Source organism: Gracilinanus agilis, chromosome 3 (genome assembly GCF_016433145.1).
Source record: "Gracilinanus agilis isolate LMUSP501 chromosome 3, AgileGrace, whole genome shotgun sequence".
NCBI lineage: Eukaryota > Metazoa > Chordata > Mammalia > Didelphimorphia > Didelphidae > Gracilinanus > Gracilinanus agilis.
The window spans coordinates 28,831,041-28,850,393 of record NC_058132.1 but is presented as its reverse complement, the minus strand read 5'-3'; the positions used below and the strand labels follow the sequence as shown (position 1 = coordinate 28,850,393).

Here is a 19,353-nt window from a genome sequence, read left to right as displayed (position 1 = left end):
AGAGTTTAGGTACAGATAATACGGAGAAAGAGGTAATTGCTGAGGTCTAGCTGAGGTCGGGGAGGTCTCAGAGAACTTTTCCCTGATCCTTGGATGGGGGCTGACTTAACTCCCTGACTTTTCCTTAGACTGGGCTATGTACAACTGACCTGCTTTTTACTTGGGTGTGGTGGACTGGGAAAGAGAGGAGAGAGGACACAGGCTTATTGGTTATAACTACTTTCTTTTTTTAAACCTGGAACAAATAACATAAAAGATGCCCTCTCTTTGGGGAAGGGGGCAGTTACCAGGAAGGTGAGGGAAGATAGTCTTTCCCCTTCCCCAAGAGAACCTGCTGGCAGGCTGGTCCTATTTAGTGCAAACTTCCAGTAGAATAAATACGGGGACTGTATTCAGTCAGGCCTTGTATTTCTAGGGCCTCGGAGTAAGCTTAAGAAAAGAACTGGCTTCTTTATACTTGGTACAGAAGAGTCCTGATGACTGAGGGGAGAAAGGGGCTGGAAACCTTTACAGCAAAGAGAGGTTGGAAGGAAGCTTGAAGCCAGTCTCTGTTCCCACCTGCCCCAAACCCTCCAAATTCAGGGAAGACCTAGCAGAGATCTTCAAGAATCATTTTGCAAAGTCCCTATCCATGGATTGCTGAGGCCTGAGAAAGTAGAAGTGATTTAAGGTCGAATTCAACTAATATTAATAAGAACTGAAGAAATAACCAAATGGAGCCCAAATCTCAGACTCAGAAAATTAAAGGGAGGGACCTTGCAGACCACCTTGTCCTGCCTTAGGAAGGAAATAGCCTCAGACAGAGTGTCATACCTGAAATGGGAGTCAGAACTGAATTCCCACCCCTGATTTTTCAGCCAGGTTATTGGAATTCAGGTTTCCTGGGAGACTGGGGAAGCCAAAACTTCCAGAGCAGAGGTCCCTGGTCATATGCCTGGGGGCCTGGGGGATGGCAGCCCTTTAGTGTTTCCAGCTGCATCCTATCCCTAAGCTTGGATCTATGGGGAAGTTTTAAGTAGTTTAGGAGGGCAAAAAGCTACAGTTGGAGGGGTAGCAGTATCATCTCCTAGAAGGTCTGACTCTCCAGCAGGGGTTCAGGGTCTGGCTTCTATCCCTGCCTTATCTCTACTCCCTTCTTCCCACTCCCCAGTAAATACACTGCTACTCTCCTAGGAAAGATCTTGTTAAGAAAATGGTGGCTGAGTAGCCCAAGGCCTGGGGGGAAGCATTTCCCTCTTTCTGGGGAAGTCTGACCTCTGTAGGAGTCCAGGATGCCTGAAGTGACCCTCCCATGACATGTTTGACATATCACACACATTGAAGCAGGAAACATTTAAGAACCTTGGAAGGGGGTAGTTGGGTGGCTCAGCAGGTTGAGAGCCAGGCCCAGAGATGGGATGTACTGGGTTCAAACTTGACCTTAGATACTTCCTAGCTGTGTGACCATGGGCAAGTCATTTACCCCCTCACCCTCCCCTTGCCCAGCTGTTACTTCTTTTCTGCCTTGGAACCAGTAACACAATATTGATTCTAAGATGGAAGGTAAGGGTTTAAAAAAAAAAGCTTAGAAAGCTCTGAGAAAGATGGTCCCATGGAAGATGTGGACCCTCATCAAGGGCAGATTCCACTGTATCCTCTCTAGTGAAGGGCACCTCACCCCTCCCTGGCCAAACCAAGGTAGGGGGAGCTGTGCTTCCCAGTCTGCCCTCTCCTCATGTGTAGCATATCAGGAAGGAGCCAAGGGCACACTGAGGGTGACAGCTTGGAGACTGGCTCTTGGGTCAGGGCCAATTGGCTTCTAGGCCTGGTCCTGGGCCCTTAGGCCAGCCCTGAGCTCAGGCTTTACCTTGTTTGTCTGTCTAAAGAACCTCTAGAGTGGGAGCTCATTTCTAGTTCTGCCACAGATCTGTCCTCCCCCTCACTCCCCATCTTCTCCCTTAGAATCATACCTTCAGGGGGCAGCTGGGTAGCTCAGTGGATTGAGAACCAGGCCTAGAGACTTGGAGGTCCTAGGTTCAAATCTGGTCTCAGACACTTCCCAGCTGTGTGACCCTGGGCAAGTCACTTCACTCCCATTGCCTAACCCTTGCCGCTCTTCTGCCTTGGAGCCAATACACAGTATTGACTCCAAGACGGAAGGTGAGGGTTTAAAAAAAAAAAAAAAAGAATCATACTGTTATCCTTTAATTTCTTATCCTTAGAGAAATATCCCCTCAGAGGGGAACAGTGTCCCCTGGAGAAAGCCCTGACTGTTCTCTAGTTCTGGCTGAGGGGTATGTGGAATTGGGGGGCTTTAGGAACAGGCCCCATAGGCAGTGAAGGATTAGAGAAGTTGGAACGTCAGAGGTTAAAGGCACAGAGGAGTAGCCCTGATCCCCAAATCTTCAGGCACTTTACTGAGAGGAGTTTGCCATTTTATCACTGAGAGGATTTATCCAATTCTATCCATGTCCACATTTACGTCTGGCTAGGTGCGTCCAAGTCCCTCCATTCAGGTTCTCCGCCCCTGGGCCCGGGCCCAGCGAAGCTTCCATTGCTGTAGGGAGAGGCCGTCCTGGTCCTGAAGCTCTTCAGGGAGTGCATTCTGGCCTGGCTGGTCCCACCTAGAGGACAAAGCAGGGTGAAAGGCAGTAGGGAGGGCCTGGGTCACCTGTAGGTCCTGGATCTTCCTTACAGCCCAGACCCTGGTACACCCCTTCTCAGTTCTCCATGCTAGATCCTTTTCTTGATCCCTCCTCAGTTCCCTCCAGCCCCAGAGCTGGCCCCCCTCACCAGTCCCCCACAGCCTTCAAAAGCTGGGGGATGTGATTCAGTCCCTGCTCCAACAGCTCCTCCAAGCGGTGCAGGGTCGGGCCCAGGTGCTCTTGTTGTTTCTTCTCCTCAGACTTCTGGATCTGAAGCAATTCTGGTATTGGAGGGGAAACAATTCATTGTGATTTGATGAGTATCTCTTAAACACAGAGTAGGACCATGAGTTTGGTGAAGGGATTTTAAACATGATCCCTGTCCTCAAGGATTTTTCTTTTTCTTTTAACCCTTACCTTCTATCTTAGAATTGATCTAAGTACCAGTTCCAAGGCATAAGAGCAGTAAGGGCTAGGCAAATGGGATTAAGTGACTTGCTTAGGGTCACACAGCTAGGAAGTATCTGAGGCCAAATTTCATGTACAGAAACACGTACGATGATAAAGGAGAGTGGGAAGGGCAGATGCAATGTTTCAGGGAAGTCTGAGGTGGAAGCCAACTTTCAGCTGGGGAAAACACAGTTTGACAAGGGAGATGAAAGGGATCTGAGCTTTGGAAAAGAGGAAAGATTTTACAATGCAAGGATGAGTCTTCTCTCCAGGCAGATGGGCACAAGAGAGAGAGTAAGATGAGGCTAAGAGAAGAAAGGTGAGTAAGGCTGGTTGGCCAATATCCTCAAATGAAACCTTCCTCTTTGTACCTTCCATTGAGCTTTAGTCCTGAGGAAGGCCTGGAAGTCCAACAGGTCTTCTGGGGGCGGGGGGAGGAGATGGCATTTTCCATTTCACCTGTCTGGGGCCCATGTGGAGGGCACTTGAACAGGCCATTTTCCCCATAAACCTTTAGGTTTTCTTTGACGCCACTCTTCACTTCACATGCCCCTCCTGTGGAGCTGGTCTCGACACTATCTTTGCCATGGGTGCAGACATTGGGAAGGTCCATTGCAGGTCAGGGGAGGAGATTTCTAGCCAAGATGGCTGTTGACTTGGAGGCCAGCCAACTCCCTGACATCTATTCTGGCAAAAACCTGAAATCCATACCAGATTTAATAATGACCAAGAAATCAATTGAGAAACTATGATAAAAGTGACTTCAACTCTAGAAATACACAAAAAGCCATCAGCCCACAAGCCACAGGAAAGGGGCCACCAGCAAAGCAGCCAAACCTATACACCATAACCAGAAAAGGGTCAGGGATAAGAGCAGTTTGTAGGGGCAGCAAGAAAGAAGCCTCCCTTAAAAATCTTAGGGGAGTTTTAAACTCCAAATAGGAAGGACTCTGACTAGAGTGAGAGTGGTCCAGACCAAGGCACCACCCCAGGCTCTGAGGTCCCTAACATCCTGTCTTGACTTGATCTATAACTTTGGACCTTGGATAAGCAGAGGGCATTGGAAGAAAGAGGTTCAAGGGGAGCCAGATGCCCAGAGGAAAACCAGGTAGGGCCAAATACCTTGCCCAAAAGAGCAAAGCTGCCAGGGGGAGTATCTTGGTCACCCCAGAACCTCAATTTAGGAGCTAAAGCTGGAGAGTTGAGAAAAAGAAAACATTAACGAGTGCCATAAATTACTACAAATCTGGAGATTCATCCAGAGGAAAGAGATAATCACTCTGTTAACAAATATAGGTGGCAGAGGCAGCTAAGTGGGCTCAATGGATTGAGAGTCAGGCCTAGAGACTGAAGGTCCTGGTGGGTTCAAGACTGGCCTCCCCCCAGACACTTCCCAGCTGTGTGATCCTGGGCAAGTCACAACCCCCATTGCCTTCCCTTGGAAGCAATACACAATAATGATTTTAGATGGAAGGTAAGGGTTTAAAAACAAACGCAGGTAGAGACTCTAAGGGAAACTGGATTTCCTACAAGGACTATTTGAATAACTCTAAGTAAAATGACAAATAAAAAGAACTAGAAATTGAATAGCTTAGAAGAGAAAGTAGTAAAACTTCCCTGAAAATAAGAGTTCAAACAAATTAATATAAGGGCAGCTAGATAGCACAGTGGATAGAGTCAGGCCTGGAGTAAGAAGGAGACCTGGGTTTGAATCTGACCTCGGACACTTCCAATCTCTGTGACCCTGGAAAAGTCACAACCCTCATTGCTTAGTTGTTCCTTTGCCTTAGAATCATGCTATAAGACAGAAAGTTTAAAATATATAGCTATATAATACCAGGTGTCAAAAATAACTGACTTGAAGAACAATAGATCAAGATATTTTAAGCATCATTATAATCCCTGAAAAACCATGTTTAGAAAAAAAAAAGCCCAGAAATCATAAGTGAAAATTGCTCAGATCTATTAAAGCCAGATGGCAAAATGAAAATATAGGATCCAACAATTGTCTTCTGAAAGGAATCTCTAAAGAGAATATTCCATATCAAAGAAAAAATACTGCCAGATCAAAAAGGAAGCAATCCAAGTACCAAGAAACCATAATCAGGACCACAAACCTGGGCAATTTTGAAATTGGAATACAATATTTCAAAAGTCAAATGAGTTAAGTTTAATTAAGAATAATTTATCTAGCAAAGCTGAATATAATCCTACAAGGGAAAAAAATGGATATTTAATGGAACAGAGTGCTTCAAGGCATTTTTGTGTATTATAGCTAAGTAGGAACTCTAAAATAAAGAATCCAGAGAAACCTGGGAAGATGAATGTACTTGAAGAATGGACCTCATGATATGAAGCTACATTCTGGAGGGGAAAAGAAACATGTTTCTTTGGGATTTAATTTCCACCAAGAGAGATAAGAAAAAGGGATGAGGATGAACCAGATCTTCTCTGAAGAGAAAGAGAAGAAAGACTACAAGGATGAAGAATTACTAGTGTAGATGGGGAGAAAACAGTGGGGCCTGCTGCTTCTCATAATGGGGGTAGATGAAAAGTTTATAAACATGGTGGAAGGGGTGGACCTCACTCTTACCAGCAGTGGACATCAGAAGGATGAACATGCCACAGGATTTGGTACAGAAAAACATCAGATTCAACAAGGGGGATGGGGGAAATGGGGTAAGAGGGAGCATGAGGGGGGGAAGGAAGTTCTTCTGACTCTGAAGGAGGGGAATAAACAGGGAGAAAGAAGGGTAATGAAGAGGAGGCCCACTCACTGGGAAACAGCTTGACAGACTGTGACATGTCAATATAAGGAGAGATTACTGTGCTGGAAGGGAAGATCAAAGGGAATCTTGGGCACTATGACTTGATCATAATCAGAGAACAATTTACCTGAGGTTTGTCAAAGCAACAACTGGCTAACTTGTGTCTGTGGATGGGTTCAGGGTGTAGAAAACATGGAAATTTTTGGATGTGGTCACAGAGGGTGGATTTGTTCTGCTACTATGCTTACTTTTCACATTTTTTTTTTTTTGTGAGAAGGAAAGAAGTTGGAGGTGACTGTCAAGATACAATAAAAACAGGGATAAAGAGGTTAAAAAAAAAAATACCAGAACAAAGGGAGTTGTGAAAAGCTCAACTGATTGAAAGGCAAAGATGAGGTTCTCAATCCTTGAGAGCTTGGAAAAAGTTGCTGTGACTAATACTGTGCCTGCAGCATCTGTACTTCTGAAAGGAGCAAATTCCTAGGTTCCAACTGCAGGCTGGCCTATCTTTTTCCTAGAATTACAGAAAGGGAAGGTGAAATCAAGGAATTCCTCTCTTTCTCACAGGCCAAATTGTCATACTGCCTGTTTTTGGAAGGCTCTGGAGTGCCAAGAACTAGGTTATACTTGTAAACAAAATTTGATTGTATTTTCAAATGGAAGAACCTGTTCTTGGCTACAGGTAGGGTAGCTGGCCAGCTCCTGCTTTAGGTCATTAGAAAGACTGCATGTCCTAAACAGCCAATCCTAATGTTCTTGGCTGTGGACATAACTGGCCATTTTCTTTTTTCATAGCCTTGGTACTCAATAAGCTTCCTTGAATAGAGACTGAGACTTAATCTAGCCATTCCAGTCTTCCCCTGAAATTTCAATCTCACATCATCTCAAACTGAACCGTCTGGAAGCATCTCAAACTCAATGAGTCTTTCTTCACTAACCTACTCTTCCAAAATTCTCTATGTCAATGGCACACTCTTCTCCTAGTCTATGATGTCTGCATTATTCTCTCCCTTTCTATAGGCTAGAAGATGTCAAATCCTGCCCTTTCTACTTCCTCAACTTTTGCATTCATCCCTCCTCACACTGAATCACCACAATTCAGATCATTACCACCTCTCACCTCCAGTCTCTCCACTCCAACCCTCTCTTACAAAGTGATTTCCCTTTTCTGATTATGTCGCTTTCCTTCTCAAATACCAGTGGTTCCAAATTGCCTCCAGGATCAAATAAAAACCCCTAAGTTTATTTTTTCAACATGGTCATAACCTGTCTAACTTCATACATTCTTCTTCCTATACTCTATGGCCCAGTCAAACTGGCTTTGTTTGTCCTTCACACATGACATTCATCTCCCACCTCAGCACCATTGCCCCACAGACTCCCTCTCCTTCAAGACTCAGCTTCTGCATCACATTCTACAGGAAGCCTTTTTGGCTCCCCTTTTTGCCCAAACTACCCTCAGTACACCAGAGACATACACATACTGCCCCCCACCCCCATCCCCATCCCCATCCATATGTACATGTTGTCTCCTTGGCTAGATTCCTGAGAGCAGGAATCGTGTTCCTTTTTTTGTATTCCTGACACCTGGCGTGGTGCTCTCACACAGTATGGGTCAGAACAGGAGGGATGTAGTGGGGATTGTCCATCAATCCCTGTTGAGGGGGGAGGAAAATGACATTTGGCTTCACTTTGCTAACAGAAGAGAGGCCTACTGACTCCGTAAGATAAGTTTTAAGCAAAGAACCTCATAAGACTTGTCTTAGCAACTACTCACTTGAGGTTATTCACAGGGACACAAATGATACTGCTAGAAAACCGAGCCAAAAGTTATTCAATCTTAGGTGAGAAACGAAAGACCAAAAGTCTATATATAGGTAGTGATTACATCACCAAAGTCCAAAGAAGGCAAGGGATGAAGAAAAAAAATATGGATTTGGAAAGTAAACTGATGGCTCAAAAGATGGGGTGTCTAAGATAGCATTTGGATTTCTAAATCATGTTTTAAACTATGATGGGGGTGGCTCAGTGGATTGAGAGTCAGGCCCGGAGGTCCTGAGTTCAAATATGGCCTCAGACACTTCTAGCTGAGTGACCCTGGGAAAGTCATTTATTTAACCCCGTTGCCTAGCCCTTACCACTTTTCTGCCTTAGAACCAGTACACAGTATTGATTCTAAGATAGAAGGTAAGGGCTTAAAAAAAAAATAAATTATGATCAGTGACGAAGAACATCTAAAAATGTATTTGCCAGTGGAGACAGAGTCAAGACAGTGGAAGGAATTGAGCTCTTCCACTGAGCTCTGTGAAAATTTGATTAAGTAATTTTTAATCACTTATAAGCCTCTATAATAGGTTGATAAGCTGTAACTCTGTGATTTAAGTAAGATGTAATGATTATAAGAATAGTAGTAAGAGCCTCTGCAATGATGAAAGTGCCTGTACACTTCCCCTTTTATTGCCACACACTGGAGGAAAATGAGTGTCATAACCAAGTAACCTGTGAAGAGAAAGGGGTGTTTGACCAGGTCATAACCCTTTTACTGGAATTTATTAACTCTTTTAGCAAAATGTTCAAACCTTATTTTAGGAACATATTTAATTGTCAAAAGCTTATAAAAATTCTTGTCAGCATCAAGAAGATTGCCTCTGGGGGGCAGCTGGGTAGCTCAGTGGATTGAGAGCCAGGCCTAGAGATGGGAGGTCCTGGGTTCAAGTCTGACCTCAGACACTTCCCAGCTGTGTGACCCTGGGCAAGTCACTTGACTCCCATTGCCTACCCTCACCACTCTTCTGCCTTGGAGTCAATACTCCAAGATGGAAGGTAAGGATTAAAATTAAAAAAAAGAAAAAAAAAAAAAAGATTGCCTCTGGTTGCAGACTGGGGCTGCCAGACCTTTGATTTCTATATTTTGTGCCCTCAAAATAAGTCTGATCTTGGCTCAGGAGGCTTGCCCAGCTCTTTTTATTTCTTTCATCTCTCTCAACAGAACACTCTAAATAACTTTCAAAAAAACCTGCCAAATCAAATTCTGAGTAAGATAACCAGGAACAAGTCAGTAACTCATTTTTCTAATCTAAGACAGTTTAAGAGGGCAAATAGAGAGGTCAGTGTGTCCTGGGGTGGAGACTAGGAAGTAGTACAGGTTGTAGGACATGAGAGGACAGTAAGATGACTAAACATTTGTCCAGAAAGAGATTAAAGGGGATTCCTGTGTGAGCACTGGGTGCAGGACCAGGTGCCATTTGGTAGTTCCTTTGCCCCTTACCCAGTTCTGGATCACAGTTCCAGGATAAAAAGATAGTGCCAATCTGCAGTCATGTGGGTGTAGATACCCTGCCTTGGTATGGAGCAGAGCCCAGACCAGAAGGATAGTGATCAGAACTCAACCTGGATCACACCACTTTGGAACCATTGTAAACCTATGGGTTCCCAGATCTAGCCACAGAAACTCAAGCTAACCATCACCTCCAGAGGTGAGCAACCCTAACATAAAAGTTAAAAATTAAGAAATAAGATGGAAATATGAGCAAACAACAAAAAAAGAACCTGACAATAAAAATCTTATACAGTGATAGGGAAACTCAAGACAAATTCAGAAGACAATGACTTGAAACCATTTATAAGGAAAACCTCAAAGAAAAATGCACATTGGACATAAGTCCAACAAGAATTCCTAGAAGTTATTAAAGAGTAAAAAAATCAAAATAGTGGAAGAGGAAAAATTGGGGAAAATGACAGCAAAGCAAGTCAATTACTAAAAGAATTAACAGTTTGGTAAGAGGTACAAAACCTTGCTAAAGAAAATAACTTCTTAAAAATTAGATTTGGGCAAGTGGAAGCTAAAGATTCCATGAGACATTAAGAAAATAAAAGTTCAAGAGAATGACAAAATAGAAGAAAAGATGAAATAGCTCATCAGAAAAACAACTGATCTGAAAAAAAATTGAGGAGAGATAACTTAAGAATTATTGGACTACCTGAAAACTATGATTTAAAGACAATATTCAAAACATTCAATTTCAAGAAATTATAAAGGAAAAAATTACCCAAATATCATAGAACCAGAGGGCAAAGTAGAAATCAAAAGAATTTTCCCACCTCCTAAAAGAAATTAAGTGATACCTCCCAGGAATATTATCACCAAATTCCAAAGTTCCCAATTAAAGGGGAAAATACTTCAAGAAGCTAGATTAGATAGAAACAATTCAAATACTGTGAACCTAAAGTAACAATCACAAGATTTAGCAGCTACCACTATACAGGAGAAGAGGGATTGATATGATATTCTGGAAGGCAAAGAATCTAGGATTATAACTAAGAATAACCTACCCAACAAAACTGCATATAATCCTTCAGGAGAAAAAATGGATTTAATAAGGGACTTAAAATCAAATGGTTTACATTCCTAATATGGGAAGATGATACATGTAATTCCAAAAATTAGAAGAGTTAGGAGACTATATAGACAAAGAGAATGGGTGTAAGTCAATCAATCTCAAAAAAAAAGAACAGAAAGGTGAGGAAGAGTGATGTACTAGGAGAAGGGAGGAGAGAAAGAATAAGGAAAATGTTCTTGAATAAAAAAGGCTCACAAGTAAGAGATTTTACAATGGAGGAGAAAATAGGGAGGGAGAAGTGGGCAATGTAAACCTCAATTTCATCTGAACTGGTACAACAAGGAAACATATGTGTGTGAATGGAATTAACTCACCCTCATTCATTTGTTTAGACCAGTGGTTCCCAAACTTTTTTGGCCTACCACCCCCTTTCCAGAAAAAAATATTACTTAGCACCCCCTGGAAATTATGAAAACTATTTATTGAACGCAGAATAGAATGTAATACAAAAATAGTGTGGCCATCACCGCTCCTTGGATCGCTGCAGCACCCACCAGGGGGCAGTAGCACCCACTTTGGGAATCACTGGTTTAGACTCTAGCCACCAGGAATAATGTCACCCCACCCAACTTAGAATTAAGTGGGGAGGGGGAGGTCTGTTACCCATACATGATAGTAACAAATCAAAAACAAAAAACAGTGTTGAGGCTGCCATTTGTCCATTTGAAATTGGAGGTGGATGCAGGAAGTGATGAAAGCTGCTGTCTTTTATATATGGTGGTAACTTCCTGTGGAGGTGGTTGGCATTTTGAACTTCGTGTTGAAGGATCTCTGGTGAGACCTCAGACAGCTTCCCTTTGAATTGTCATGTGGGTAAGTTAGGCTGACTTTCTTTCTCTTCCCTTGGCATTTCTGGAGGCTTTAGCCTTAGGGAGGCCTCTCTTCTTGGAGGAGGCCTTGTGGCTAGAAGCCTTGTTTAATCAACCTCTGTGCCCCTCTGCCGGGGCCTCTAAATTCCTACCTGGTTTGGGCCTCTGGTCCAGGCCAGAGTTTCTCTCTCTCTCAACTTCCCTATCTTCAACCTTCCTAACTGTAAATAAACTACCATAAAAGTCATCCTGACTTGGGTCTATTTTATTTTGAAATGAGTTAATTGATTTCTGGTGACCACACCTTAAATATCTAGTCTCCCCTCTTACATATGTATATATACACACATACATGACTGGGATTAGAAATACACACATACATGACTGGGATTAGAAATTCACCTTACCCAACAGAGAACAGGAGGGGAAGGAACTAAGAGAAAGGGATTCTGATTGTAAGAGGTAGGGTAGATTAAAGGAGGCTAGGAAAAATAACAAAATTCATTTTGAAGAACAAAAGATCAAGAATATCAAGGGAATCAATGAGAAAAAGTGAAAGAAGGTGGCTTAGCAGTACCAGATCTCAATTTATATTACAAAGCAATAATCATCAAAACAATTAGGTACTGGCTAAAAAATAGAGTGGATGATCGATGGAATAGATTAGGCACACAGTATACAGAAGTAAATGATCACTGAAATCTAGTGTTTGATAAATCAAAGATCTACGCCAGGGGTTCCCAAACTTTTTTGGCCTGCTGCCCCCTTTCCAGAAAAAATATTACTTAGCCTCCTGGAAATTAATTTTTAAAAAATTTGAATAGCAATTAACAGGAAAGATAAATGCGCCTGTGGCCATCACTGCCCCACTGGATCGCTGCAGCACCCACCAGGGGGCGGTGGCACCCACTTTGGGAATCACTGATCTAGGCTATTGCTCACTGTTTGGCAAAAATTGCTAGGAATTCTGGAAAGCAGTCTGACAGAAACCTAGGCACAGACCAGCATCTGACACCATATATCAAGACAAGGTCAAAATGGGTACATGATTTAGACACAAGAATAAGATCATAAGCAAATTAGGGGAGTATGGAAAATTTTACTTGTCAGATCTATGGATAAGGGAAGAGTTCATGACCACACAAGAGACTGAACATATCAAGAGAGGTAAAATGGGAAGATCTTACACAAACAAAACCAATGCAGCCAAAATGAGAAGAAAGGCAGGAAGGTGTTGGGGTGGGGAATTTATAGCAAGTTTCTCTGATAAAATGAATTTCTCAAAAAAATGTAGAGAACTGAGCCAAATTTATAAAATAAGAGTAATTTTGTAATTGACAAATGGTCAAAGGATGTGACAGGCAGTTTTCAGAAGAAATCAAAGCTATAGACCAGGGGTCGGCACCCTTTTTGGCCGTGAGAGCCATAAACGCCACATTTTTTAAAATGTCATTTCATGAGAGCTGTACAGTGCTCACAGTGCCGCTCCTGTAACAGCGCCTGAAAAAAAAATGGACTTTATGGCTCCTGCAGAAAGAGCCATATGTTGCCGACCCCTGCTATAGACATAAGAAAAAAGTTATAAATCACTATTAGTTAGAGAAATCTAATCAAAAGGGCTTTAAACTGAAAGGCGAAGGAGAAAGAAAACTTTTGTATTCACTGAGCCAATGCCAGAGAGGTAGCTATGATAAAGAGTAGCAACTGAAATAGCCCCCAGGGGATGAAACTCCAGAAAGGAGCCATGAGTACAAATCCCAGCCTCTGACAGCTAGACACAAACATGTAAAATCTAGGCAGTGATCCAGACATGGCAGACTCCTTGCCGTAAGTTCTTCTGATGCCTAACATGATTGCCCAAGGCATGTTCTCAGGTCATGGTAGCTGGATTTGGGCCCAGCCTTTGGTCATCTTCTCAGCTCAAGACTCGCCTATAGAAGTCAGAGCATGGAGGACTTTGAGACTGGGAGCTTCTGTGACATCCTGACGAGGTGGAAGTAGCCTCTCCCTCAGCACATTGCCTAGGGCTGATTCTATCTCCATACTCTCTAGATACTATCTTTCCTTTCCTCTCTTCTCTTCTCCACTCCTACAAGTGCAGTTCAGGCTCTTAACCCCTTTCACCCATGCTGTGAATAACTTCTGCACTGGCCTAGTCTGGTCCTACCTCTAGTTTCTCCCTGCTCTGCTTGATTGTCATCCTCCTAATGCCACTGGAGGGGGAAGCACATCCTTTCCTCCTTCTCTCCCAGGCACTTCTCTGGGATTCATTCCCAGCCTTTCTCAGCTTGTTTCTGATTCTAAGCCCTCCTATGGTTTTATTTCACATTGGATTTTCTATAGCAGAATGAATGTAATGTCACAACAAACAGCATCAATAACAAAATTTTAAAAACACCATCTGATTTCCATTTGAACATGACTCAGAATCATAGACAGTCTGCAAGGGAACTTAGAGGTCTAGTGCCAACCTTGCATTTTATATAAGAAGAAATTAAGACGGGCAGCTAGTACCTGGTGGAGCCAGTCCACTCCCAAGGGCTCCTTTGGCTCTTTCCCTGCTCTAGGCTTTCACTCATTCTGTTCTTTCTTCCACATTACTCCCGACACTTCCCCATTGCTGCCTTCAAGGCCTAACTCCAGTGTGGCCTCCAGGAGCTCTTTTGACCTCCCACCCCCTGCCCATGTCTCCTGGCTTCAACTCTGCCCATGTGTCCTTGTTATCTCTATCATGCTCTTTGGACCCATTACCAGGAAGCTTCTTGAGAGCAGAGTCCATGCTCTAGCCTTCATGCCTAATGTGCCTTATGCATAAGGGGGACTCAAGGAATGATTACTGAATAGATTGAATTACTGTAGTTTCTGAGCAGGGGAAGGGCCAGGCCGGATCTGTGCCCTTGGACAATAAGTAGAAGATGGACTGGAGCGGAGTGGAGCTCTGACCAGGCAGGTGACATGGTTGTCCAAGTGGAAAGGAAAGTGACCCAAGGACCAAGCACTGCTCTTCCTTCACCCTTGACCAGTGCCTGGGCTACAGGAATGCTTCCTAATGCTCAATGACTAGTAGCTATCCCCAGTGCTGGGGCCTCTCACCTTGGGTTGATGGTCCTAGGGGCAGATCCTTCTGTAGCTTCATCAGTATCCCACGCCTGTGACTCAGCTGGTCCTGGAGAAACAGCCATTCCTGACGCAGGGAGGCTGCCTGGTGGAGAAGGAATTCTGGGGCCTGGGAAGGAGAGAGCTCAGTGAGGTTAGGAGGGCACCAGGGGGAATATGGGCAGTCACCAGATTGGGGGGGTGGAGTTAGTCTTACTTTGCTTGAGGGCAGTCCCAGGTTCTGGCTCAGACGGATGAAGTTCTGGGATTTAGGACATGCTGGATGCAGAGCATGGATAGATGGGAGGATGGCTGGAAGAGGCTGGGGCCTGCAGGATGGAAGGGGTGGTATGGTTTACGGAGGTCAGGATCACAGGCAATGGGGAAGGGAGAGGTCTCTAATCTCAGGGATTAGCAATTGGGAAGGAAGAAGAAAAGGAAGAAATCTTCCAAGATATGTTCTTACCCTCCAGGATGGCGCCGAAGCAAGGGATTGAGCTCCAGCCCCAGGAGCCACTGGGACTCATCATCTAGTCTTCCCAGTAGATTCTGGGCCTGTAGCCCCACTGCTCCTGTAGCTGGAACTACCTTCCTTTGGACTAAGGCCTGTACCTAGAGAAGTAGAGGATAAAGCATCAGAAAGGTAGCCTCCCCTCCCACCAGGGACTCTTCAATCCCCAAGGACCATAAGCCCAGTCTTTCATCACCTGCCTCCTTCAGACCCCCAAGTTCCAGAGGCTGCCCTTCCATCAAGCCACCGTCCTCGCCTTTACATTGGATCCCAAAGGCCCAGGTCTGAAGCCCCCTCACCTCTCTTGGGCTTTTCTGAAGGTGACTCTTGCTGACAGAATTCCCTTTGATCAGGACCCGGATCCGCTCCTGTGTCTCCTCCTGGGGATATAACCAGACTTAGGGCAGAGTGGGTAGGCCTTGCCACCCCCAGGCTGGTGGCAGCTACTCACCACTTGTTGTCGCCAGCTCAGGATTCGATGCCGTTTGGCCTGGAGCTCCCAAAGTTCCTGCTGCCTCCGCTCAGCCCCCTCCTTCAGGCTCTGGCCCTGAGCTCTCAGAGAGTTACGGGTGGCCTGGAGTGCAGCCACCTGGAGCCTCAAGGACAAGGCTTGGCTGAGGAAGGGAGGGAGGGAGCACATGGGGTTAGTGGCACAGACTTGAGAACAAGAACTCAGAGAGAGACACACACACAGATACACACAGGGCTGTCATCTCACCAAGCCTCCTGGGGCCCTGCCACTCTCTGCTTCACTTCCTTCATTAGGCACTGGAATCTCTCAGCCAGGGCTTGACTTTGCTGCAGGAGAGGGCCTCGCCTCGAAGTCAAGGCCCCTACAGCCTGCCAACCTTCCTAGAGGTAGAGAGGAAGTAATATAGCAATTATGGAAGTCCTAGGCCCCCCCCACCCCCGGAAGGATGGGGATGGAGGAACAAAGCCTCCCCTTTACCTGGATGAGGTGGGTCAGGGAGGGCAGGACTGGGGACTCTGACACACCTTCTAATTGTAACCTATCAAGAAAACAGGAGGATGAGAGGCCCTGACGGAAACCTTGACCCTTCCCCTCTCCCTCAGTGGCTCCTACCTATGTGCTTCCCCATCCCACTGATCGGTGAGCATCTGCAGCTCAGCGGTCTGCCTTGAAGCCAGGTGCTCCAGAGCCCCCAGGATTTGGGCAGGAGGGTAGGAAGTCATCAGGGCCTGGTGGGAGGAGGGAGTCTGAGACCTAATGCTCCTCTGGGTCAGCTGGGAACACCCCCAGGCTCGGCTCCTCAGGTCCTCCCCAAGGCCTTACTCACCTCCGTTTCGCTAAACCACTGCCTGTGAGTTGTGGCAAACAAGTCTTCCTGGGTGGTCCTGAGGGGAGATGGTGTTTAGAGGAAGGGGAATGAGGCTCCACAAAGACCATCCCTAGGGCCTGGGAGGCAGTAGCTGTGGGGGAAAGGCAGGGGCTAACTCACAAAGTCCTTGGGTCAGAATGAGAGCTCAGCAGGGCCTGCAGGAAGTGGGAGCACAGGGTACAGACCCTCATGACCTCTTGCTGGAAAGAGAACGAGCAGGAGTGAGAGGAAGCTATTGCCTGGCACTGCCCCTCAGGGGGTGTCCTGGACACTCACCAGGACATCTGGCTCCAGGCCCAAAGGCATGGGTGTTGGAGGCCCAAAGGCTACATCTGCTTTGGCCTTCCTGGGGGAGAAAGGTTTCTGTTACTTTGTTTTGTTTTGTGGAAGCAGGAAAGATTTGGGGCTTCAGACCCCTAGATCCCTAGGGCTGGAGGGACAGGGATCAGTCATGCCAGGGCCTACCTTCCCATCTCCTGCAGGTGGCTGAGCTGGCCTCGGAGCCGCTGGGTCCGGTCCCTGAGGCCTCGATGCTGCCGTCGGGCAGCTTTTGCTCGTGCCCGGAGGAGCAGAGCCTTGCCTTGGGCATCCCAGATCTGCTTCAGCATGAGCTCCTGGGCCATGTCTGTAGGGAGAAATAGGACCCAAGGCAGTGTTAAGGAATCTGAAAGACCCTCTTCTATTCCCAGGCTTTCCCTAGTTGCCAAACGGTCACTCACCCTGAGCTACGGCCTCTCGTTCAGTTAGCTCCAGGTTCAGGTCAATTTCTTGAATCTCTGCCCGAAGCCTCCCCAGAGCTGCCTCCAGCTCTCGCCTCCTGACAGCCTACCAAGCAACAGAGATCAGATGCTGCCCCCTCTGGGAAGCCCTTTGGTTTTGTTTCCCCCAATGAGCTAGCTCTCCCCAGCCCACTCTGGTCCTAAGTTTTCTCCAGGTCAGGGTGCTGCTGGTCTAGAGAAAAGTGATGCTGTGCTATCCCCAAAGGCTTTTGTAGAGCTCTGTACAGATGCTGTCTTTATTCATTTGGGTTTACTTTGTGGGCAGGGACTTTTTTATAGTCTCTGTGTCTCTAGTGCCTGGCACATAGTAGGTACTCAATCAGTGTCCGAATGGTCCCTGCCAAGGAAGGGGGAAGGCAGAGGACTTTTGTTCTCCACCCCCATTCCCCCAGGGGCAACACCCAGCAGAGACTGGACTCTGATCTCACCTCTGGGCTTTCCTGGTGGCTGTACCTGTAAGGAACCAAAGGGTTAAGGAGTTGAAAAGCAGGGTCATAGAAGGATGAATTGGAAGTGCAACCACAAGAGGGTAAGCAGAGACACAAATGCTTTTCAGGGAAAGACCAACCCAGAGGAGCCTAATCAGCAAACTACAGGCAATTCAAAAGCTGGGAGAGGGCCTCTGCTTAGCAAGTTCATCTGGGAGGGGCAGATAGGTGACTCAGTGGATAGAGCACCAGGCCAGTAGTCTGAATGACCTGGGTTCAAAGCTGGTCTCAGCCATTTCCTAGCTGTGTGACCCCAAGCAAATCACTTAACCCCAAATGTGTAGCCCTTGCCCTTCTGTCTTAGAATTACTACTAAGACAGAAAGTAAGGGTTAAAAAAAAGAGTTCATCTAAGGGACCATCTGAGGCCCCCCAGCCTTGATTTTCATGCCCTTTCCCCATTCCACTGAGAGGTTGCCCCTTGATGCTTTAACTTAAAGGGTCCCTCCCGCCTCTAGGTGTTCCAGACAGGTCCAAAAGGCAAAGAGCAGGGCCAGGTGAGAAGTCAGGGCTGGAAGATACCACAAAAGGTTCCCACGAATCTTCCTTACAGTCCTGGAGGAAAGAAAAGAATATAAAGGATAGGCTTAGCATTAGACTTTCCTCTCCCAGAGAAGGAACCCTCCCTAGCCCACCATTCTACTTGTGTCTCTCTCTCACCTCTGGTTATGGATCCTCTGGGTCAGAAAGGTCCAGATATCAGCCATGGGGCCTATACACATCCTGAGGAAGTGGGTTGAAAGAGAAGTCATAAAGCCAGAAAGGAAGAGGATCTGGGGAGGCTAAGGGGGTGACGGCTAAGGGGACTGTAAAAGTATGAGTGACAAGAAAGGCCAAGTAGCAATCCTAGGTTGAAGAAACAAATTCGATTTCAAGTGTATCACTGAGAAGAGATGGGGCCAGTGATTGGAATATGGCTTATTCAAAAAGATCAGATAAGAGAAAGGGCTCAGGCTGGGCTGGAAATAGGATTGTATAATGTAACACACTTCTGGAAGAAAACCTAGGATCCAGAGGGGATGGTGGGGAACAGACCATCAGAGAACCAAAAGTGCTACAACTACAAAAGCATCCTACAGGGCATCCAGCACTTGGCACAGTGCCTGGCACACAGTGGGTGCTTAATAAATACTAACTGATATAGACAGGAAGAAGAGAAAAAGACTTTGGGAAACAGACATGATTCTGGCACAGAACCCTGATGTAGTTAAAAGGGGAAGGTCTGCCTTAATGACAAATTTATCCTTCAAAAAAGTAGAGTAAGCTGCAATGGGAACTATTAATTCTGGATCTAATTGTTCTTATTAAGGAAGAAATTATGGGGGGGGATAAATGACTACTCTGTCTTGCATTGTGCCTGACCTTCTTCTCAATCAGAAAATCTAATAGACATTCAGATTTCAGAGTGCCAAGAAATATAAGTTTTTGGATTATGTAGTTTGAAATTCTAATGGAAAAGTACACCAGACAGAAGAAATGTAAGGATGACAACACTTTTTTTCTTTCTTTTTTAAACATTATATTGGAGAAAGGAAGCTCAAAGAAAGAATGGAGTCATGGTTCATCGTGAAGGCTAATAAATGTGAACAAAAGAGAGAAGGTGAAATTCTTGTTGCTATTTAACAGTTCATTTGCTTGTTTTTTGTTTGTTTTGCCAAAGAGAATGATCTTAGGACTGGAAAGGACAAAACAAAAAAGACTAATAAAGAACTAACTCCTAAGACAGGCAAGGAGCCAGTGAGAAAGACTGGACTGCAACTGCCAGGCTCAGCTCCCTGCTGTTGGCAAATGGGATAGCTGAACTGGGGTGAGTGATTTGGGAAGACTGTGGAGGACAGGAAAGGTACTATCAGGTTGGAAAAGGGAAAATGACTTGATTTTCATAAAAGGGACAAGAATGAGAGGCAACTAGGTGGCTTGGTGGATAGAGAACCAAGCCTGGAGATGGGAAGTTCTTTTTTTTTTTTTTTTTTAAATAAATCCTTACCTTCCATCTTGGAGTCAATACTGTGTATTGGCTCCAAGGGAGAAGAGTGGTAAGGGTAGGCAATGGGGGTCAAGTGACTTGCCCAGGGTCACACAGCTGGGA

The 19,353-nt window shown here is 45.4% G+C and overlaps 1 protein-coding gene across 1 annotated transcript; it reads right to left on the bottom strand.

The window, feature by feature from the left end:
- Positions 1 to 2,114: 2,114 nt before the first annotated feature.
- Positions 2,115 to 17,986, bottom strand: HAUS5 (HAUS augmin like complex subunit 5). Its single transcript, XM_044671190.1, has 18 exons — positions 17,925 to 17,986; positions 17,787 to 17,819; positions 17,206 to 17,230; positions 16,718 to 16,823; positions 16,464 to 16,623; positions 16,275 to 16,344; positions 16,119 to 16,198; positions 15,957 to 16,014; positions 15,743 to 15,858; positions 15,608 to 15,668; positions 15,377 to 15,510; positions 15,110 to 15,272; positions 14,958 to 15,038; positions 14,614 to 14,759; positions 14,365 to 14,476; positions 14,145 to 14,277; positions 2,773 to 2,905; positions 2,115 to 2,603 (listed from the first exon to the last, which is right to left on the bottom strand). Exons 1-18 carry the CDS (start codon positions 17,984 to 17,986, stop codon positions 2,492 to 2,494), a joined length of 1,785 nt encoding a protein of 594 aa, XP_044527125.1. The 3' UTR covers positions 2,115 to 2,491.
- Between the last annotated feature and the right edge of the window lie 1,367 nt (positions 17,987 to 19,353).